A 24533-nucleotide genomic window follows, 5' to 3' on the forward strand; every position below is an offset into this window, starting at 1 on the left:
AAGTTACTTAGGTAAATGCAATTACCTGGGTAAGTGCATTTACCCATGTTCTTTTATTTCTCATGTAAATAAGACAATGACCATTTCATCCATGAAAATTTATTATTAAAAAGGACACTTTTGTCCCTTCAAGTGTTGACAACTTTTCGCCTAGGTGGGAAAGTTATTTACCCACCTAGGAGATAGGTAGTAAGTGATACTCAACTCAGGAAAATAAATATTCCTTGGTCCCCCACATAAATCTGGAAAAATAAAACATGGGATTCTTGGCCAATGGGAACCAAAAGCCCATTGACCTACTTTCCCCCCTCTCAAAATCCCAACAACAAAAGAATGTCCCCTTAGAGTATGTACAGATCTTTTGCTTGTGAGGATCCCATTGCCACAAATAAGGGACAAAAAAATGACAAAGGCTGTAAAGTTTATCAAAAAATTGGAAAGATTGATATTTTCCACCAAAGTGATAGAATAAAATCCATTATTAAAAATAGCATTTTTGTCCCATTCAATTATTGGCAGCTTTCCCCCTAGGTGGGAAAGTTATTTACCCACCTGGGAGATAGATAGTAAATGATACTCAACTCGGGAAAATAAACATTCCCTGATCCCCACATAAATCTGAAAAAAAAGAACATGAGATTATTGGTCAATGAGAACCAAAATCCAATTGACCTACTTGCCACCCTCTCAAAATCCCAAAAAAAAAAAAAAAAAGAATGTCCCCTTAGAGTATGTATAGATCTTTTGCTTGTGAGGATCCCATTGCCACAAATAAGGGACAAAAAAATGGCAAAGGCTGTAAAGTTTACCAAAAATTGGAAAGACATTCCACAATGTGATAGAATAGAATCATCCCCCCCCCCCCCCCGGTATACCGGGCACCTACCGCGAGATACTGATATGATAATATGATACACATTGTATTGGACATGTGACATATCAACACTTTGAACCTTCGATAATGGACCAACTACGATGTTTTTTTGCTTATTGACTCTGGTTTATAGGTGGCGAATTGTGATTGACCCACATAACGATGATTTGTTGAACAGTAACTTGACAGGAAAAAGTGGAGCAGAGAGGTATATTTTGGTCGATCGGAAAAAAAAGTAGGTTGATCGACTAGACATTGCACGTTGGTTTTCTCTCTCTAAAAAAATCGTGCTTCCATACACAAGTTTTCCGATCAACCAACCAGACGAGATGTCTCCATCATGCCATTATGCCAATCACCCACCAGCGAAGAAAAAGACCCTTCATCCAGTAAAAGTTTTTTTTTTTTCTTTTTCTCCATAAATCCCAAGGCTTTGCAAGTAAAACAGTTATATACCAAAGTGCCCACTGCTAAGCACAATAATAGCTGAACCATGATAAATAATATCATGTCAACGGAATAGATGTATCTTACAGTTGGAAGGATAAGAGAATGAACAGCATATCACCCCCTCCCCCCCTCTTTTATCGTCATCATCCTAACGCTCGGCGGCAGTGCTTCCCTTGATCGCTGAACCCCGACGATGGCCACCCACAATCACATCTTTAAATCGAGAAATTGGACCCAGCATTCGGTTCATCTTCTGCCAATATATTTAGTCAAAAGAAATCAAAAGGAGACGGCGTTAGCATTCAAGAAAGGACAGATAGTGCTCAACACTGTAACAGAAGACTGATAATACAACTTTACAGTATGTAAGGTTCTACGCTCATAATTGTTATACCAACTCAGCAGAAAAGGCATGCAGGAGTTACAACTCGCATCCTACTAAGTACACTAGCCTAAAAATGTCTTCATCTTGGACCAATCTTCTGGTTCCAACCTACATGTTGCACACGTGCAATGGCTCTCCTAAATGGACAACTTGCAACCCCAGATGACATATCCATGTTATGCATGCGTCAGATTTCATGGACTCTTGAGGGTCACTTCCCTGTAACATTACATTTTTTACCTCCTAAGGCTGTGTTTGGTTGCAATGCGAATTTGTTTGCACTGATGCAAAACCATGGCAATGCAAATGATTTTTGTGCAAATTATGATTTATTTTTATTTCAAATTTTATCTATTTTGTTGGATTGGAGTATAAATGAAGTAAAGAAAGACTTGAAGCAAAATAAAATAAAACCCAAAACAAAATTAAACCAGAATTAGAATTCTTTCATTTGCACTCCCATGCATTTGTACTAGTGCAAATAAAATTGCACTGCAACCAAACACAACCTAATGTACAAGATGGACGCCATTTTTTATATCAAATGTAAACTAGACAACAATTAAGACACCTTTTGTAGATATGTAATGACAGAATTCAAATAAAAAAAAGCAACTATTTTAAGTAGTATGCCATAGATGTGTCCAGAGTCAATGTTTTCTTGTTTATTTTTTCTGAGTCAGACTCTTGGACATGCATTGGGTTCTGATTCCTATGCCCATGTCCATTAAACACTTCATGGATAGGAAAAATCTCCTTAATACCAACCTTCATGTTTATGAATAAAAGGTTTTGTGTAATCAACCAGAAAAGAAAAGACACTAAAATAACATGGTCGAATGCTGATTAACTAGCAAAAACCACCATTTTTTTTTCTTTTTTACCTTTTCTTTTTTTTCAATCCACACCCCTCCATTTATCCCATCCTGCTCTAATTCTATAGGAGGCGTCCTCTTTAATCTCCCCCTGATGTTGTAAATTATCAGACCAATGTAATGAAAGAGATCACATTGAGATGTTTTTTGGTGACAACTCCAAACATAGCCCTCCATATCTCCCATCCTGCTCCAATTCTATGGGCAACAATCTTCCTTAATATCCCCCTTGTCATGAATTATGAACCAAGGTAACAAAAAAGGTCATATTGAGGTATTTCTTGATCTCCAATCCTAAATGTACCCTGGTTCTTACTCTTGTTATTAATAAATTTACAATGCATATATTCGGATTTAGCCCTACCTAGTTTTAAACATCTAGACTCTAGGCCATCTCTTTTTTGAGAGAAAGGTAAGGTATTGTATTGATCTCCACTATCAAAATACAAGAGTGAGCCTTATAGCTAGCATGTACAGCCAGGAACTATACATTTCTAGGGCCAAATGAAGCCAGACCCCTAAAACAAAACCCAAAAAGACCCCTCCCGTAGGGAAATACTCCAGTGAAAGCTTTACACATTAGCAAAATAAAATACTAAGATCCTCTCTCCCCCTTTCTATTCACTCTTGTTGCTGATGCGTTACGTAGATTGATTGAAAAAGCAGATAGAGAGGGATAGTGAATGGTTGGAGAATAGGGAGAAGTAGTGTGCCCGTAACTCACCTTTAGTTTGTGTATGACACTATAATCTTTTGTTAAGGTAGTGATTTGAGGAAGGTTAGGAACCTTAACTTATCAAGAATTGGAGGCTACTGCAGATTGCCTAGAGTGCTCCACCTCGTCCTAGCCCTTAACTTATCTAGGTCTTCCCCTAGGAGCTAACCCAAAGGAGAGCCGTTTTTGAAACCTCATTGTGGAAAAGTTGGGAAAGAAGTTGGCAAGCTAGAAAAAGAATTATATCTCTGTGCGGGGTAGAGTGACTTTTATCAAATCCACACTTGCTAATTTAGGGAATATTGTTTATAAAAATGTAGCTCTTCGAGGCAAGTGGTTGTGGAGATGACCTTTAGAGAGGGAGAGGTTATGGCATGCAGTGGTGGCGAGTATCCATGGCTGTTTCGGAAATGGTTGGGATGCAGGGGTATCCAGGCGGGCAACTCTTGCAACACCTTGGAAGGAAATTCATGGCATCCTCCCCCAGTTCCTCCGCTTTGTAAGGTATGATGCTTACTCTAGGACTCGTGTTCTTTTCTAGGAAGACACTTGGGTGGGAAATTTGCCTCTTAAGGACTTGTTCCCCTCTCTCTTCTCCATTTCCCTTTATAAAAAAGAACCTGTGTCTTCCTTTATTTTGTCCCCGTATACCCCTTTGTCTACAAATTGGGACCTTGGCTTCCATAGAGGGTTGAGGGATGAGGAATCCTTATCAGCTTTTGAGCTCTTATTGTTACTTGATTCTGTTTGTTTGAACCCACTCAATTCTGATAGGAGGATTTGGACTTTGACTCTGAAAGGGTCGTTTACTTGTGCATCTTTCTTCAATTCCCTTTGCTCTAGTTCCTCTCCTTGGACTTTCCCAGTTAAGGAAGTTTGGTCTAGGCCTATTCCCCCAAAGATAGCTGTGTTTTGTTGGGAATTTTTCTACAGTAAAATCAATACAATGAATAACCTGCAGAAGAAAAGACCCTTTTTGTGTTTATCCCCTAACTGGTGTATTTTTTGCAAAGCGCAGTTTGAGGACTGTTACCACTTATTGATTTCTTGTCCTTTTGCTGCAGCCATTTGGAACTGGGTTTTGGATTTGTTTGAGTGCAGGTGGAACTTGCCAGCTGAGGTAAATTTGTTGTTTTCCCCATCTACCTTTGTGTGGACCACAAGAAGAGGGAGAATTATGTTGAAGTACATAAGGCAGCTCTCCTATGGACTATTTGGGAAGAGAGAAATTCCAAAATTTTTCAGGACAAGGAAAGAAGCATTCTTGAGGTCAAGGACTGTATTCTTACAAGGACTATTTTGTGGCTGAAATCCTTAAAGTTCTTTGATAATTACTCCTTTGATGATTTAATGAGGAATTGGTCTGCAGTTGCCCTCACCTCCTCTAGGAAGCCTAGAGTTCAAGTAACTTGGACTCCACCGATAAAGGGTTTTGTTAAGCTGATTTTTGACGGAAGTAGTCAGGGTAACCCAGGACTATCTGGGATTGGTGGTGTACTGAGAAATGAGAACAGGAATATCATTGCCATTTTCTCGGGACCGGTGGGAATAGGAAACTCTGTGAGGGCTGAACTCCTAGCTGCGGCACAAGGGATACAGATTGCTTATCAACTTGGAGTGCAGAACTTAATAATTGAAGGAGATTCCAAGGTGGTAGTAGGATGGTTGGCTGACCTGGGTACTGTCACTTGGGAGTTTAAGGATATCTTAAAAAAGGTCAAATGGCTATTGAGGGACATGACAGTCAGATTTCAGTGGTTGGGTAGATCGGATAATGCCTTGGCTGATTATCTTGCTAAACAAGGGGCTACTCGGGTCTCCTTGTATTGGGCTTCTCTGTAGTTTTCTTTGTCCATTGTTATGTTTAGTAACTAAAGGGCTGATGGTTTCCTCCATCTTCCCTCCTTAAAGGGGAGGTAGCATCTTGTGCCTCTCCCTAAAATGTACCATCTTTGGCTATGAATTAATAAATCTTACAATTCACTGATAAAAAAAAATACTAGGATAAAAAAACTGATGATGCAGTAGACCACTGAACTGCTCACATACTGACAGCTAAGGGTGCATAGTTGCTGTAGCCCAATGCAACACATCATCATCAGAGCTCCCCTTGGACCCAAACACCCTACAGTTCCTTTTCTTTCAAATAATCCAGTTGATTACTAGGGGAATCATACCCCACAGCTCTTTACCCCTCTTGTTCAGCCCCACCAGCTTCCAGGCTTTCAGTAGATTGCACAAATTCCTTGGAAGACACCAACTGACATTAAGAAGCTTACAGAAATGGTTGAAAAGCATAACCACGGCCCTACAATGCAGGAACAAATGATCCACTGATTCTTCTACCTGATCCAACCCCATGCCCCATCTAGCTAGCTGGACTTTAGATAGGCATTTCCCATGCACAGCAGACCACATCAAGAAGCTAACTTTAGTAGGGCATGGGACAACCATATCTCCTTCCACGGAAAATTAGACTCCCTCCCTTCAGCTAGAATTTTTGTAGAAAGACTTGACTGTAAATTTTCTATCCTTAGACCACTTCCAAAGTCTTTCATCAGACTGGTTTTGGGACAGTTTATACTCTTGAAGCTGTAGCAGCAATCTAGTCAGGTCTTCAATCTTCCATTCGTTCAACTGCCTCCCAAACCTTGGGCACCATAATCCTTCCCTGTCCACTATTTCCCAAAGATCAGCCACCCTAGCACTCCTGTCTTCTACTATTAAAAATAGGGATGGATATTCCTCCATTGGTGCCCTATTGTCACACCAAATGTCTTGCCAAAAACAGACCCTACTTCCATCACCTATTTTTTATTTCACCCCCCTCAAGAAGTTCGAGTGTACCTTATTTATACCTTTCCAGATGGAACAGACAAAGGAAGCAAAAGATCTGCCTGGGTCCCAACCATCATTGCTGAAACCAAATTACTCCACTATTAACTTCCGCAATAGATTTTGAGGTTGTGCATTGAGTAACCAGAACCATCTGTCTAGGAGGGCTAAACTCATTTGCCTCACACTCCTCACCCCTAGGCCTCTGACCTCCAAAGTACTACACACCCTATCCCACTGAACTTGATGGATTTTATATTCCCCATATTTGCCACTCCACAGAAAACCCCTCTCTTAACTTTTCCAATCTGTCTGCTACACCAGCAGGAATTGGGAATAAAGACAAGGTGGTAAGATTTTCTTTTTAACTAGAGAACTTTTAAAAAATGTCAATTTAGCACCATTACAGGTACTTAGACTTCCATCCAGCTAATCTCTTTTCCAGCCTTTCAACCACTGGCTACCAAATGGATTTGGAAGTACATTTTGCTCCAATAGGAAGGCCCAAATATTTTGCAGGTTAGCTGCGTACCTTGCAGTCCAGCTCAGCCACCAACTCTTGGACATCTAAGTAATACCTACCATAAATAATTCACTCTTCTGAAAAGTTTACCCACAGCCCAGACACTACTTCAAACCAGGCTAATAACATTCTAAGGTGTGACAGCTGGTCCTTAAATAAGATTCTAGACCATCTCTCAATTTTCTCCATATCTAGTTTTACAGTTAATACACTCTAGTTTCATAAATTAATACTATGTCATCAGAAAACAACATACTCCATAACCTCCTGCTGCACATGCCAATTTTCTCCATATCTAATTTTACAGTTAATACACTCTAGTTTCATAAATTAATACTATGTCATCAGAAAACAACATAACCCATAACCTCCTGCTGCACATGCTTAGCCAACCCAGTGATTTAAAAGGCGCGCCTAGGCGCACAGGCAAGGCGCATTTTAGGGTATGTGCCTCGCCCGGGTCCTAGGTGCACCCCTTTCAAACCTCAGCCCAGGTGTGCACCTTTTTAAAATTCGCTTGCTTTGCTCGCTCACCGAAGCTCCGAGAACCCCCTATCTGCTATTTTTTTTATTAATCCTAGCTGCTAATGTTATCCATTCATTCATTCCAATAAAATATCTTCTTAAAAGGCAACTAAAGTTATAAAATCATTATTTTTATGTGAGAAATAAGAATTTAAGACCCTAACATGGACTGGTTCAGGCTTGCCTTGAGGGGCGTAGTACAAAGGCGACTCATAAAATCAAGAATGCAATATGTTTTACATCACATTAGCTTCTTGAAGTAATGCGATTGAGGAAAAAAAGAGGTACTGGGTTTTACATGCTTGAAAATGCTTTATATGTTTGCTTTTATTTTTAAATGTTCATTTGAATACGCTTTGCATGTTATGTTTATGTATTTTAACTTTAGATAATAGGTTTCTTAAAACATTTATTTTAAAATTTAAGTTTATATATTATTATTAACATTATGTTTAATCTTTTTTGAATTTTTTGCATTTTTTAATTTTTTTGGTATTTTTTTCAATTTTCTGAATTTTTTATTTTTTAGCATTTCTTTTTGCAATTTTGCACCTTGCTTCAAAAAGGCTCGTGGCTCGCCTTGCGCCTTGCGCTTTTAAAACATTGAGCCAACCTATCCATGACTTGGGATGCTCACAGTTTGGTTAACGGTGGGCTCATTTTTTAAACCAAACCAGGGTTACCGGTTTTTACAAAACCAATAACCGAAACCGAACTGAAGTTGATCAGTTAACCAGTTGACCAGTTTGGTTAACCATCGGTTTGGTTCGTCAGTTTTTTATTATTTACAGTTTTTATTATAAAAATATATAAGTATATAATAAAACACTAGAAATATATATATATAAAATATTATATTTTAAATACTAAATAATATATTATATATTATAAAAATATATATGTTTATATATAATGCATATTTATTAACTTATAATGTATAGAAAATATAAATAATATATAATATACATAAATATACATAATATATATAAATATATGTATACCAGTAGGTTTGGTTAACCACCGATTTTCTATTTTGGTTAACCGCAACCGAATCAATACCTTCAGTTTTTTTAAAATGCCAAACCGATCGGTTCGGTTAACCAAATTTTCGATTCAATTTCAGCTGGTTTTTTCGGTTTTTCTTGCTCACCCCTATCCATGACTAAACCAAACAAATAAGGTCAATTGTTGAGCCTTGATGAAATTGCATTGTAACTGGATTTTTTATTTTATTTTTTTATTTTTTGATAAGTGAACAATTTTATTAACTTGTCAAAAAGTTAAATACTGATACACTAAAAGGACCTACATATGATGAAAAATAAACTCAATGTCTTAAATAACATAAATAAATCATTTTCTATTAAGGACTTTGAAAACAAATCTCCTTGACAAAACTAATTATAAACAAGAAAAGACAAAGTAGAGAAGAGAACTAATACTTCAATGAAGTTATTTGAATCGTAGTGAATTGCAAGAATCAAATAAATCACAAGATTTATGAATAAAAAAAAAAAATCGTAGGGTTTAAAGAAAAGTCGTCAGAATTTTGCATAAAAGGATTAAGACATAATATTCAAGGTCAATTTGGTTTCCAGGAATAAAGTGTCTAGAATCAGAATCCCATTCCCATTCTTGGCAGAATGGGATTCCCACTCTAGAGTCTATTAAGAAGTAATAAAGAACTTGTGACAAAAAAAAAAAACTCAAACCTAATATTAAGAAAATAATAAAATATTATTAATAATAAAAGGTAATAATATATTAATAATAAAATATTAGTAAACTATTAACAAAATATTAGTAAAATAGTAATAAAATAATAGTACTATAATAAAATGTTCATAAATTAATGATAAATACAAAGATATTAATTATTAAATACAAAGAAAATAATAATAAAAAGCAAAAATTTATTGATTAAATAATAATGACAATAATAGTAATTAAGTACAAATAAAATATTAATATAATCTAACTAAAGTAATAATAAAATAATAACATATAAATTATTCAATAACAATAAATTAATTTTAAAATAATAGAATGTTAATAAACTAATAAAAATAATAATAAAAAAAATCATAAATAATAATTACAAAGTATTAATAAAATAATAATTATATATCCATAAAGTAATAATAAAAATCATAAATAATCAAATTTTTCAGTTGATTCCGATTCCAACTCCAAATGAACCAAACAACAACAATCGGAATATAATTTCGATTCCAAGGGATTTTGATTCCAATTCCAATTCCGATCTTGTCCACAAACCAAACACACCCTCAAATTGAAACCCTTGGGATTCATGATTCAAATTGTGAATCATATGGTAAATCATAAGATTTTGACAACATTGGTCAAAGTGGCTGCTCTGGAACTTAAACCTGAGCTCTCACACTTACCAGCTCAATATTTTACCACTGCACCGAGCACCAACCCTTTGAAGGAGCACATTCATATTCAATATATGAAGTCCATATCAATAAATACCATGTGAAAATTTCTTCTTTTTCTCCCCTAAACTTTTCTATCAATCACCTTGAAGAAAAGATAGATTTCATGGTTGATCACTTGATCTTGTGGATCAACTCAATATTTTAAGATAACTTTCTATCCAGCTAGTTGGGATGTTAATAGTGCACTAGTTGCCCCCTTCTAATACCTACTTCAAGTTGGTCAGAGAGAAGGAAATGTGATCCTCACTTTCTCTGTGTGCATCAGGTTGGGTTAGAGTGGGTGTGAGTGCATCACACCCAAGGTTCAAAATTTTGATAGGATACACTTCGTATCAAGCGTTAATCATATCGTTCGGCAGCTCCACAATACACCTGTTTTTAAGGATTTTTCAATAATTCTTTTTTAAATGGTAAAAAACCTTAAAATGACCCTGTAAAAATATAAGAAAAAAATTATAAAAAAAAAATAGAAGTTTTCATCAAGCTGAAACACCCAAATACATGTTTGTGCGTATTGGCTCTATTAATACTATGAACCACGGTCACTCCATTTAGATGGTATAATATGAAGCTTCCCACACCTCAAAGGGAGGGTCGAAGGGGGTGGAAATAGAAACATATATGGAATATAATAAGGCAGATATATTTGGTATTTAATATACAAGTATGGAATGGAATACACTAATAAGCATAACAACATATATCGTAACTTTCAGGCCAGCCCAAGTTGAGTGAGCCTAGTGTTTGTTTGGTCTATACCCAACCCACATTATGTGTGGGTCCACACCAGGCTGAGCACGGAAGGAAAAAGGTTGTCTGGGACCAGAAATTTCCGGACCAGTCCAGGTAATTAATGATCACCCCTAGTTGTAGGCTGTACCCAACCCACAACCAATATCTCCTTAATTACTACCCTTATTGGATACCTAACTTAAATAAGAGTCATTTTTTATCAATAACTTTAATAAGAGAATCTTCCAAAGGAGTTGGAGGCCTTTGATAAGAACAATAATTGATTGCACGTGTGCTCATCTTCTTCTTTCCTCCTAATAAATATGATGCTAGCATGGTTTTAAATGTTGGTAGAATATTACCAAAGTTTTGGTTTTAGATAGAATCATACAACCACCAATATAAAATGTAAAAAGGGCTGATTTAGGCCAACGTTTTGAAATAATGTTATAATATTAAAAAATCAATAAAAGTAAATAAAAATAATTAATATTTATAACAAAAGTTCATCTAAAGCCCCTAAACTTTAGAAATGTTACTTACTTGGACAAGGGTATGTAATAACCAAGATTTCTAAAATTTAAAACCTTGGATACTAGCAGAATTATAAGTTGAAATCTGTGTCACTTCAACTACTTCCCGATTGTAATCTCTTAATGCAATTGCTGATTTACTGCTTACCAAATTTATTTGCATTTGCTAAGAAATGCTTCTAGAGAGATACCTGCAATCCGAGGAACCCATCAGGATCCTCAAATGCAGTCACTGAACATCCAGCATTCAAAAAACAGTTCTACCAACTGCATGACCACTCAAGAATTATTACAAAGATAATAGGCATTAGTAGAGGATGAAACAAAAACAAGAAAAGAAAATGAGAATGGGTTTTCAGCATTCAGATCTGCTCCATAAGACTCAAAACACTCCCCCCCCCAAAAAAAATATATATATAAAAAAAGAAAAAGAAAAAGAAAAAAGAAAACTCTGGGGATTGTCTTTATATGAATACCAAGTTTTGCACATGCTTTATAAGAAACAGTAATATAAAAAGAATATTTAGTCTTCAACAATAACACATTTTACGTTGTCATAGAGCCAGTGGATAAACTTCATGGTTATACATATGATGTAGTTTCCCGTGTTATACCAGTCAGCCCATGCTATGAAATCCAAAGTTCAATTTTATACTTTCCTGAAATGTGAGAACATAATGAAAGGATTTACAGAAGTCAAAAGTTCTTTTCCCCCAGTTATATTTTCCTACTTTCTAGTACTTAACATAGAAGTTTGGACTAGATATTGCAAGTTAACATCTTAAGTAAAGCAAATGAAATTGAAGCAACGTTATGCTAACTAGGCACATAAAATATAAAGAAAATAAATGCCAATGAGAAAATGTCAGTAAGTCCAAATCCAGTATGAAAGCAACATGACCAGTGATCAATTCTTGTTCTAAAGAGCATAACATTATGCTCTGTATTCCGTATCAATAACTGTCAGCATACCTCATCACTGATGCTGAACTGCCACTTAAGCTGTTGAATTTGCCATCTTTCCTGCTGCCACCGCTGCCCAAGAATTACCAGACCCATCAAAGAAGCAGCAACAAAAACAGACCAAAATGCATTTGCCTGCTTTGCATGAGAATACAAAGAAGCCACCCGTCTCTTCCACCATGCTTCACAGGGAAGGCCAGACCCATTAAACTTGTTTTCTTTTGTAGGATCTAATGACCTTGACAAATCTGAAGCAGAACCAAAGCTTCGCTTGGAAGGATCATTGTCAGATGTAACTACTTTGTCATCATACAAAGTAGACCCACCAATATCTGCTTCACCTTGTAAGGAACTAAACTTAGATGTGGTATATATGCTCTGCTCCTCATGGACCAAATTTATCCCTTGCAAAGCAGTACCTTCCTCAAACTCTGTGGCATGAACAGATAACCTATTACCCTTTTCATCAAAGAATTGAACCCCAGGCAAATCATGCGGTACCGCCAACCCTTCGATATCCAAATTGTCTTCATTTTTCACACTTGATCTAGTGCCTTCCTCCACATCAATTCCAGGTTCCTCATTAAAACGCATGTCTTCACCACTGGGTCCATCATGGATCTCGCTGTTATCAGGCTCTAATGGCAGATTTTCATGCTGGCTAGGTGGAAATACAAAGTGACCAGACCTGAACAAGGCACGAGAGGCTTCACCTTCATCCCCATAGACACCATTCCCCTTCACATCATTGTTTGGTTCAAATCCTTCAGGACCAGGGGCAGCAGCATATGTTGAGGCTGTAAGTGACACAACTTCCCATTCAGCCCCACGGGTAGTAGTCTCAGATCCCTCCTTCGCATCATCTGCCATATTGAAAATTTTATGCTCCCTAAATAATCAAGAAAGACTTACCAAGATCAGCTTCACAATAATGAAAGAGAAAAGGAACATAAATCAATCATAACTCATTATATATTATATTTTACAGAAACCACAATGGGCAGTAAAATTATAAGGCTGTTTCTGTGTGCGGATGGGGGTCAAAAAATAGTAAAGGACAAAAGAAGAGTCCTTTTTCTGAGAAAGGGAGGGGGTTCAGAGGGGAGGGCAATATAACAAAATCCATTTTAAAGCCCAAATGCAAAATAGAAAGAATGTAAAAAGAAGAATGATCATCACTACATATGGTATTGAGAACAAATATAATTTCTACTGCTCTAAGCAATGGCAGTGGATTTTTGAAACATTTGGTGTAATAAATGAATCAATGAATAATGTTTAAAAATTCCTGCCTTTTTTCCACAAATATGAGGCATCTCCAATCTGTTTGCTTTTCAAGTTCATCCCACATGGTATCAATCCAAGAGCTCCATGTAATAAACAGCCATATTCATTTTCCCCCTTGTTAGATCATCCTGGACTGGATTAACCCCCATTTGAGAAGCAATTACAATCATTTTACCATCTCTGACCTTGTCTTGAATGAAAACCCATTGTATCTTAATTCTTACCTCAACAGTTGATGAGTAGCTTTCATTGAGGTAACTAACTTCTTGTCAGTGGAAAGTGGCTACTAATTTATTTTTAGGGAAAATTTACAGAACTTAGAAACAGAAGATTTACTATTTTATGGAAGATCTTGCTGAAAGGCATGAAAATGGTGACTTGAAATAAATGTATAGGGGTGTTCATAGTCCAATTCAGTTTGGTTTGGAGAATATCTCAAACCAAACCAGTAAATTACAGTCTGAGAAATTCTCAGACCAAATGTCTGGTTTGTGGTTTCTAATATGGTTCAGGCCATTCTATTGGACTTAACCCAATTAAAAAGCCCAAATAACATACGTAATTGCTAAGTAACAAATCTAATTCAAATATCAAATTGAAATGTTAACAAGTACCACCTATTACTGTCATATAAATTAAATTCACAAATTACCAAATATACATAATGGGTTTGACTATGATACCAGAAAGGCATCATACTGGAAAAATTTGTAGCCGATCAACCAGTATCATAAAAGTGGTGGCCAATCAAGTGGTATTTATCAAAATTCATGGGGCAGCATAGATCATAGATTTTCTCATACATAAACCACTTACTAAAATTCAGAAAACAGAACTGAAACCATAAACCGAAATTTGAAATTCTCACAAACCAAACCAAATTAGTAACACTATATTAAATTTTTAATGACTTAATAAAAGTTAAGACAATTGAGTTTCAACTATGAATATTTCTCGGAAAGTATAACCAAATTAATTCAATCACAATAACCACCTTACAATAGCATAACCGATGAACTCAATTATGAATTACTAAAATACAACACGCAAATTAAGTCTACTAAATAATCAGTGAGTATATTTTCTCTGTCAAGTGTCACTTTTTTATCTTTTGGCAAGTAGACAACAGAAGAACAATCAAATAAATCAATACTCAAATACTTTCAACAGACCGCAAATAACTGAGTTCGTTTACAGAAATAAATTGACGACAGATGAACTATTTTCACAAAAACAAAAATAAAAACTTCCAACACCGGATTCGATAAAGTTACTTCAAACCACGATTTATGAAACAAGTCAAAGCAAACCAAATCAAACCCTAACTAACCCGCCTATAAGCAGAATTAATTCATATTAATGAATATCTGCATCAAACCAAACACATAAAGATTTAATTATCGCCTAAAACCAAAAAGTCAAAAAGGAAACAAAATCGAATCGACTGATATAAACAGAAATCATTGAGAACATCAATCGATACATAGAATAGATTAAAATCTACAACTTCTACAGATCCAATTCACAATAAACTAATAAAAAGCATGATTTATCAGTAGATTACCTACGACTGCGGTATCGTCGGAAAATCTCCGGCGAGGAATAAAATGGAAAAAAAAAAAAAAAAAGTTTTTCGGGGTTCTCCGACGAAATTCAGGCGACGAAAACTGTCTGGGTCAGCTGCTGCACAGACAAAAGCATTTTATACCGTATTCTCGGTAAGAGATAAAGGAAAACCAGTTCGACCGGTAATTACTGAATTGGCACTAGGGTTTTACCGGATGTAGCCAGTCAAATAATTAGCACTAGGGTTTTACCGGATGTAGCCAGTCAAATGATGATGATGATTTGTGTTACATACTATATATATAGATCTTTCGTCCTCTTCTTTCGTGTCCGTCTACGCCTCCATACCCCCTTGCCATTTCCAGATGTCCTTGCGTGTGCGAAAGGAAAATCAAATCCACCGATTCCTGGCCCACCTTATTCACTTGGTCTCACCGATTCAGCGATCAAATTTGAAGTGCTTACATCACTAAATTGATATAACGTCTATTTAAGATGGACGGTGTTCGAATTCGATGTAGTAATTATTTCTGTGACTCCAGATGCATCCGGTTAATATCTCTAATATAATTCCTTCCTTTTTATAGAATTTGTCTGGTATGATGGTCGTTTTCAGCGACGTATTTTCACAAAATACTTTTTTTTTTTTTATTTATCGGCATTGTTGCTGCCGTTTCATCTTTGACTTACAAGACATTGACCGATTGAGGTGGCGTTTCATAAATCTGAAAAATTAAAAAGAAATAAAAAATGTTTGAAATCTAAAAAGAGGCATACATGTTTTTCTATTCTTTAGAAAATCTGAATAAATAAGTTGTTTGTGTTGGATAAATTGTGCAATATCTGAAATTGCTTTGTTTTACTATTTTACCCTTGTAACAGTCTATTTTGTAATTTTGAAAGCAATTAGTACTATTTCATATAAAATAACTTATCAAATTCAGAATAATATTGAAATTATACAAAAAAATAATAAAAATAATTAAATTTTAATAAAAGTTAAAATAATCAATAAAATTTAATTATTAAAAACACTAAAATAGTAGGAATAAAATAATAACTATAAATAATACAATAAAAAATAATAAAAATAATTGACCACTAATAAAAATATTAATAAAATTAATAATTAATTATTTAATTGTTAATAATACTGCAATAACATGAATAAAAATAATAAAGCAAATAATAATTACTAAAATAATTCATAATTAATTAATAATCATAAATAGCACAATAAAAATAACTGATCACTAATAAAAATATTAATATGATTAAAATATAATAAAAATTAATAATTAATTATTTAATTATTAATAATACTGAAATAACACGAATAAAAACAATAAAAATAATTAATAATTATAAATAACACAATAAAAATAATTAGTCACTAATAAAAACATTAATATGCTTAAAATTAAAAATTAATAAAAAGTAAATAACTAATAAAATTAAGAATTAATAAATAATTAATTATTCAATTGTTAATAATACTGAAATAACACGAATAAAAATAATAAAATAATTATTAATTATTAATTATTAATAACACAATAAAACTAATTAATCACTAGCAAAAAATATTAATATGATTAAAATTTATTAAAAACATAAATAATTAATTATTTAATTATTAATATTACTGAAATAACACGAATAAAAGTAATAAAATAAATAATAATTACTAAAAATAATTAATAATTATAAATAACACAATAAAAAATAATAAAAATAATCAATCTCTAATAAAAATAATAATATGATTAAAATTTAATAAAAATTAAATAATTAATTATTTAATACTAAAAATACTGAACCAACATGAATAAAAATAATAAAATAAATAATAATTGACAATAATTATTAAAAATTTTAATCATTACAAATAACACAAGAAAAATTAATAAAAATAATTAATCACTAATAAAAAATATAAATATGATTAAAAATATGAATAAATTCCATGTTTAATTCATAAAGATAAGACATTTAACAATTAAATAATGATTCCGCTGCATCTTCTTCCACTACTTAGGTGGATCGAAAATGCAAATGCTAAACAAATGAGAATATTTAGAATGTAATTCAAATAAACCTCAAAAGTTTGCCACATTGAAAGACTTAAAAGACAACCATTACTACCCCCAGTTATATTACAAAGATTTCAAATCTAGAAGCAATTTGCGTCAGGAAAACTTCAGCCAATGAGATCTTCAATAAAAGTAATAGATTTTTAAAAGGTAAAAGATAAAATTGTATTGATAATGGGAGAAGCTCTTGCTAGATACAAAAAAAAAAAAAAAAAGCCCCTCAAGAGAGAAGGGGACAAGCAATATATGCTATACAGTACAAAGATTATCAATATGAGCAATATAGATCATATACAAGTTCTCAAAACAGATGGAGCCCAACTATTTATCTCCAATACAAACAAGAGAATAAGAGAGGCCTTGGAACTATTTGATGGACATTAGTCCTTCCACTCTACCAATCACTGCCATATTGTTCCACTCTACCATAGGTAGAAATGATTGACCAAGGGAAGTCCTCAAATACTACTTTTGGGAAGACCCTGAGCTATTTCGTATTTGTTTGGATCAAGTGATTCGATGATGTGTCCCCGAGTCTGAACACCAAAGCATTCTTAACTTTTGTCTTACTCTAGCTTGTGGGGGGCACTTTTCAGGAAAGAAAACTACGGCCAAAGTTTTGTAGAGTGGGTTTTACTGGCCGAGTTTATTTAAGGATGCCCATGTCTTTAGCCAAAATTGCCTGAGATGCCAATCTATTGGGAATATGTCACAAAGATACATTATGCCACTTAACCCTATTCTAGCTATAAAAATTTTTGATGTTTGGGGTATTGATTTTATGGGACCGTTTTTGCCATCATCCGGTCATGAATACATCCTTGTAGTCATTGATTATGTGTCAAAATGGATTGAGGCGATAGCAACCCAAACCAATAATCACAAAGTTGTAATGAAATTTGTTTAGAAGAATATTTTCTCTAGGTTTGGGTGTCCGCGAGCAATTATCAGTGATGGGGGGTTGCACTTTACTAACGTGCAATTCCGTGCTTTGCTCCGCAAGTATGGAATCACTCACAAGATAGCCACCCCCTACCATTCCCAAACAAATGGTCAAGTGAAAGTGTCCAATAGGAAAAGTAAAAGTATTCTGCAAAGGTCCATTAGGCCCGACCGAAAAGATTGGTCCGATAGACTGGATGACGCACTTTGGGCTTATCGGACTGCATACAAAACTCTCATTGGAATGTCTCCTTGTAGGTTGGTTTTTGGTAAAGCATGTCACCTTCCCGTCGAATTAGAACAATGGGCTTATTGGGCCATCAAGAAGTTCAATCTAGACCTAGGCCAAGCGGGATCCCATCGGGCCCTGCAATTAAGTGAACTAGAGGAATTGCGCAATGAGGCTTACGAAAGCTCACACATTTATAAAGCCAAAACAAAAGCCTTCCATGATAAGTACATTTCAAGAAAAACTTTTGAACAAAATCAAAAGGTCTGGCTTTTTAATTGTAGGTTGTGATTGTTCCCTAGTAAATTAAGATCTAGGTGGGATGGGCCGTTTATTGTGGAAAAAGTATTTCCATATGGTGTAGTTAAAATCGTTGATCCAAAGAATGGAAGCACATTCAAAGTCAATGGTCAAAGACTTAAACCATATATAGAAGGAGCCTCTAAGAGTGGAAAGGTTGAGAAGATAGGTTTAAATGATCCAGAGGGAAGTGAGTAAATGCATCTGGCTGAAGACGTTAAACTTAGTGCTAGTTTGGAGGCAACCTAACGTAATTTTTTTTCCAGTTAATTTTAGGATTAGAGTTCTTTTTTTATTTTCTTGATTCAAGACCAGGTGGCATACCTTGAACCCCTCAGAAAAACCCTACTCGTCATTCCCTTTAGCCAAATCTTCTTTGCATCATTCTACTTATGCCCTTAGGGACAATGGCATTTAAGTTAGGGGGTGAGGAAAGAGGGAGAAAAAATTAAAAAAAAAAATTGTGAATCTAAGCTTTTAAAGATGGAGAATTAAAATTTCACTAAAATTTTTAAAGTTTTCCATTAAAAGAGATTCCCAAACAGAAAAAATTAAGGAAATTGATAAAAGAATATTAAATTCTGTAGAAATTGGTAGCAAGTGATAGGAATCAAAATTGGTCTTGTTTGAATATTGTCGAAACCGTTTGAAAATTGAAAAATACTCCCAAGTTTGCCCCTATGAAGATAGGGAGAGAAAGATTGAGAAATTAGACAAAAGTCTTCAAATTGTTTAGAAAACAGTGGACTACCCTGAACAATGTTGCAACAAAGAAAAAAAAGGGGGGGATAAAAGGTCAATGGATACCTTAGACTTAGTAACCAGGTCTCTTCACCTAAGTCAAGTGTCGAGATTCGCGTCAAACGGAAAAGAGAATGCCAAAGACACTTACCTAACACTTTGTAATCGGGTCTCTTCACCTAAGGCAAGTGTCGTGATTCGCGTAAAACGGTGAAAGGTAACAAAAATAATAAGTTCAGGGGTAGAAATCCGCTATTAGAAATAATAAGAAGAATACCTATTTGATTTTGAAATTAATCTCATTTTATCAAGATAGTCAACAAATGGAAGGGTAAATAAGATTTTTAAACCATGATTTTGTAATATTTAAAATAAGACAGTTTTACCCCTAAAGCCCAATAATATCTATACAGAGTTTGAGAATGTTGGAATCAGGATGCTTGATTAATTCTGTTAGGGATGATCTCGAGATGGGAAAGATCTATATACTCAGTGTAATTTTAAGGCTGCATTGCTAAGGGACTAACAATGTTGAAGTTGGGGGTGTAATAACCCAGCATTTTGATGCCTTAAGGGCATCAATTTAGGGGCATTTTCGACCTTAGAATAGTCAAAGTGCACTATTTTCCCAGTTAAAATCAACTATGTGACCTCTAAGGGTCTTTATGCAAATTATGTAAAAAATAGGGAAGTTTTTATGGCTAAAATGCAATTTTTGGAAAGCTGGTGAGAAGTCCAGTTGAAAGAGGGGGTGTTTTTGTAAAGAACTGAGAACAGGAGGGCACCTCCTATCTGCTAAACCCAGTTGGCACCCATCCTACTGTATTACCATGCACTCCTCTCATTAGCAAACCCTAGGGAGTCTTTTTAACGTAATCTTTTCCTCCTTAGCTAACCCTAGCCACCTTAGATGTGAAATCTCCATCATCCACTCCTTCTAATCTCCACCATCCATTTTAGGGGTCTCCTTTGTAGCTTCTAAACCCTAGGGTGCCACCTATTCTGCTAATCCTCACCATTTAGCTCCCCACCATTAAATCTCAGCTAGTCCCTCCATCCTATATCCCAACCATTCAATGTAAGGCACCACATATTCTTTTAATCTTAACCCTTCAACCCTAGATGTTCTAATCTACACCCTCCATTTCTAGGCACCCAAATTATAATATTATGTGCCCTTTCCTTCCATTTTTAGCCATAGGATCACCCCAAAACCATCTTAGCCATCCATTAGAAACCCTAGGGCATCCCTAACTTTGCTAAATCCCAACTGCCACCCCCATCTTTCCCCCTATTTCCAGTTGTTTCCACCCTTTTCTATAAAAAGGGTCCCAGGAGCCCTGTAGAAGGAGTTGGTCAATTCCACCAGGTAAGACGGAAGGGTGATCTTGAGAATTTCGAGGGTTGAGGAAGATGAGGACACCTAGGCAAGAGGAGGGTTCCTACTTGCAGTTCGCCAACACCACTACCACCACCTCTGGAATCGGATCCCAACCATTTTTTCTTCAGTTTTAGAATTACTTTTTGTTCTTTAATTTCCAGTTCATTTTTCCTTCCTACAAATTTTACTTCTATTAGATTTAATTTGTACTTTATTTATTTTTTGCAGATATGAAATTTGGCCAAGTAAGACGAAAGGCCTAACTCAAGAAGTTGGAGGGTCGAAGGAGAGATCCGGAGACTACTACCTCTAATCGGGTTCTTAGACATTTTTATTTCATTCTTTTTATTTATTTGTTTATGTTATTTATTCATTTTTATGCACTTGTTATTCTCAATATTGTTCGAATTTGGTTTTAATGAATTCCATTTTTTTAATTAATTAATTTTATATTTCTACAACTCCCCTTTGTGTTCTCTTTCTCAGATCTAAGTACGTAATTATTTTTCCCCTACTTCCCTGTGGATACGACTCATTTTCATCACTTTACTACGTCAGTAGTTGTTTGATAATCGGAATAGAAATGTTTAACGACGCGCTTCCGGACACACCAGTCATCCCCATCACTAAGTTTTGGTATAGCGAAATGGCATATTGCAAAATCATTAAACCTTGAGAAAGATTACCCACTCATTGAGAAAGATCCCTGGTGGGTGTAGAAGGCAATAGGGAAGAAGAATTACCCACTCGCAAATTTTGAAGTGTTGCAAAGGTTTCCCTCATAGCAGACATGGCTTCAAAGAATCGAGTACATGATGCTAGAGCAACAGGAATTGGTCGAAGCATTTCGCCCATATAGATGGCATCTCCCTAAAGTTCTGGCTCCACTAAAAATCTTTGACAGATGCTTTCAAGGCCCCATAATCACTTGCGGCCTTAAGCAACAATTCTGAAAATTGTTTCTGATATTCTGCTTCCACTAGAATGCAATCTAGTGATTATGGCTGTTGAAGTCGAGTAGTGATGCAATCTTCATTCTGAATAACATCCTTCAATATAGCAGTAATCATTGCCAGTGATTTGCACTTCTTTTCCATTTCACTCACATGCGTTAGATGTGCAATATTCTTGTTGTCCTTTCGACCTTGGAGCTCTACTTGCAAATCTGCTATTTTTCTTTGTATGGTGGTTAACTCTCTCAAGACCTCAAGCTTTGCAGATCTTCTTGGGAAGGAGGAGGAGAAACTGAAAAACCAAGATCAACTACAAGAGACTATGCATCAGACATCCCTCCTAGGTGCCTAAGAGGTTTCTTTCGAACCCAAGTCGTATAATTCCCTATTGACATATCAGCAATAGCAGCCTTCCAAATCAACAGTAGGCCCTCTCTCTTCTTTGGTCTGGGTGTTGGCCTGAATTTACACAATGCAACAAGGGAACCGTAGTCTCATTTCAGGATCTGACCTCTTTGATTCGGAATCGGTCTAAAGGAATCTATTGTAAGAAAATGGAATTCCGAGCTTGAGCTTTTCAAAGTTGATGAGCAGAATGTACGTTGAAGCTAACACGTCACACCAGGATTTCTTCTACTCTCAGCCGGCATGAATGATGAATGAAAGACTTACAATGGTGTATGGGATGTGAAAATGAAAAGAAGAATGGAGAAGAAAGGGAGAAAGAGAGAGAAAGAAAAAAGAAATAAAAATCAGTGAAGGGAGGGGTGTCGTTCGCCGTTTCTCTCGCTTTGTTCGGGAGGTTGGGGATGATATACAGTGACCTTCCTTCGAGTTTGGCTCTGGTTTTACCGAGAAGGGACGTTGCGCTAAAGTGAGAACCAATGATGGAGTGATGCGTTGTTGCTGCGGAGAAGTGACCGGAGAGGGGGAAGAGAAGAAAATGTCGCTACCGGGATCGAGAGGTTTTTGCCGCCGAGTCACTGCCGCTCCTTTGTTTTCATTCGAAGGGGGGAAGACGATGAGCAATTGATTATCTCCCCTGTCTGCTTTAGAATTTGGCCCCCCGGCTCCGTTGCAACAGTTGGGTTTGCATTCTTCTACTCTGTAAAAAATAATAGAAAATTTAAGATGTTGCTTTGGTTATAAAGTGATTAAATGACATTTAGGGGTAATTTTGTAACTATACACGTCTTCCGTTATGATTATTAATGGAAGGGAGGTTTTTGTCAAAACTTTTAAAATAACGAGAAGGTTTTTGCTTAAGTGAAACTATACGGGAGGTTTTTATGATTGTTAGAAAGTTCAGGGGAGATTTTTGTATTTTACCCTTAATTTTAATGATATGTTGAGGAGGAGCATGGCAATGAAGGGAAGTGGATTGTTGGTGGTGAACAATGGGTTGGATAGATAATCTTATATACTCTTCTTTAAAGTGTGTCAATTCAAGAATTTGTGCTTGGGCAGCCGCTAGTACCTACCGAAAGGGGGTTTAAAAGAAACCTGTTCCATTACTAATTTACACCACATGATTATCGAACATTAGCTGAAGAGACTCAACTCATTTAATAGTGTATTGGGGATTTAAGACCACCAGTATGCCAACCATAAAGTAACAATCCAATTGTTACAGCCCTCCCAATGAAATCCCAAGCAAGATCCAAACCAAACCGCCCGAACTGCAGGACAGTAGAGAAATAGGTGATTCAAATCCTTAGTGTTTGAATTGCATAACGGACATAAATTATTCACTTTAGTTGAAAAACAGCAAGCTGACCATGGACCGGTAAGGCTTGTTGCAAGCATCTCCATATGAAACAATGAACACGAGGTGGTAATTCTTTAAGATTCCAAAAATCCTTCTACGAGACATCTATGAAGGCAAACTGTTGATTGGAAGTCATAGCAGTTTCGGACTGGAATAACTTGATAGTAGATAAGGGGATAGTGGGCAACCTTGTCTAAGGCCCCTCATCGGTTTGAAAGGATCTCCAAGATTACCATTAACAATTATAGAAAAGGAGGCAGTGGAAAGACATGCCCGCATTAATGAGCAAAAATGAGAAGAAAATCTCTAACACTACAAGCTACTTAGAAGAAAAGCCCAATCCACTCGATCATAAGCTTTGGATAGGTCCAATTTCAACATAAATCTTTCATGATGCCCTTTGTAGTCGTTTCATTGTGTGGACTATCTCACTAGCAATGATCCTATTATCATGAATTTGACGCTTTGACGAAAAAGCATTTTGAAAAGGTGTAATGAGGGAATTGAAGATGCTTTTTAGCCAAAATGCTATTATTCTGGCCACTACCTTGTAAGAAACATTTCAATGCCCTCTTTTTTGGGGATTAAGACAAGAGTAGTATCATTTACCTCAGCAATTGTTTTTGGACAAAGGAAAACTTGTTGCACAACATCTACCAATTCAGAACCAACCTCAGACCAACATTGTTGATAGAAAAGAGTGTGCACTCCATCTGGCCCAGGTGCTTTAAAAGGACAAAAAGAGAATAAAGCATGCCCAACTTCATCCATTGTTGGTATAGAGCAAAGCATGATGTTCATCTCATCCGTTATCTGAATTGGAATAAGATTCCAATCGAAATTTTCCAACTCCATTTGTGCAGCATCCGCTAGATGCAGCTAGGGGTGTAAACGAATCAAATTCAAATCAGATCAGGCAAAATCCGAATTCGAATCCTATTAAATATTCAAATATTTGATTCGATTAATTAATTATTTTAGATAATTAATAAATATTTTATTGATATAAAGTATATAAATATATAAATTATTTATATACCTTAATTATTATATATAAATTATATAAAATATTTTATATATTATATATAAGAATTAAATAATCGGTCGAATTCGAATATTTATTGAATCGAATTAGATCATATCTGAATTCGAATCCAATTAACCATTCAGTATGAATAGAATATCCGAATTTGATTCGATTATATTGAATATCAAAATCGAAATTGAATTTTCAAATATCATTTACACCCCTAGATGCAACAATATAAAAGAAACGGGTTTATCTATCTCCTTTTAACCAATCCAAATGGGCCGGTTGTTTCCAATAAATCTCCTGTAATTCTAAACGTTGATCCAACTCTTGTCTTAGCCTTGTTTCCTCCCCAACATTACATTGAATCG

At 35.4% G+C, this 24533-nt stretch overlaps 1 protein-coding gene and 1 pseudogene across 2 annotated transcripts; both read right to left on the reverse strand.

The window, feature by feature from the left end:
* Positions 1-1259: 1259 nt before the first annotated feature.
* On the reverse strand, positions 1260-14858 carry LOC148848709 (ATG8-interacting protein 1-like). Of its 2 annotated transcripts, none has more exons than XM_088950900.1 (3): positions 14724-14858; positions 11882-12761; positions 1260-1574 (listed from the first exon to the last, which is right to left on the reverse strand). In XM_088950900.1, exons 2-3 carry the CDS (start codon positions 12740-12742, stop codon positions 1473-1475), a joined length of 963 nt encoding a protein of 320 aa, XP_088807026.1. In that variant the 5' UTR covers positions 12743-12761; positions 14724-14858; the 3' UTR covers positions 1260-1472. The 2 variants fall into 2 exon arrangements, with proteins under 2 accessions (XP_088807026.1, XP_088807024.1); XM_088950898.1 differs by having other exon boundaries at positions 1260-1577.
* Positions 14859-20988: 6130 nt separating this feature from the next.
* Positions 20989-21759, reverse strand: LOC148848710 (AUGMIN subunit 2-like; annotated as a pseudogene).
* Between the last annotated feature and the right edge of the window lie 2774 nt (positions 21760-24533).

This window comes from Nelumbo lutea, chromosome 6, assembly GCF_056320005.1.
Source record: "Nelumbo lutea isolate HS-2025 chromosome 6, American lotus-T2T, whole genome shotgun sequence".
Lineage (NCBI taxonomy): Eukaryota > Viridiplantae > Streptophyta > Magnoliopsida > Proteales > Nelumbonaceae > Nelumbo > Nelumbo lutea.

What these genes read in the sequence shown, in the direction of transcription:
- LOC148848709 (XM_088950898.1), bottom strand. Translation starts at nt 12,742, where the DNA reads ATGGCAGATGATGCGAAGGAGGGATCTGAGACTACTACCCGTGGGGCT. An exon ending in AGTTCAGCATCAGTGATGAG is followed by an intron (nt 1,578 to 11,881) that starts GTATGCTGACAG and finishes ATATATTGGCAG; the next exon opens with AAGATGAACCGAATGCTGGG.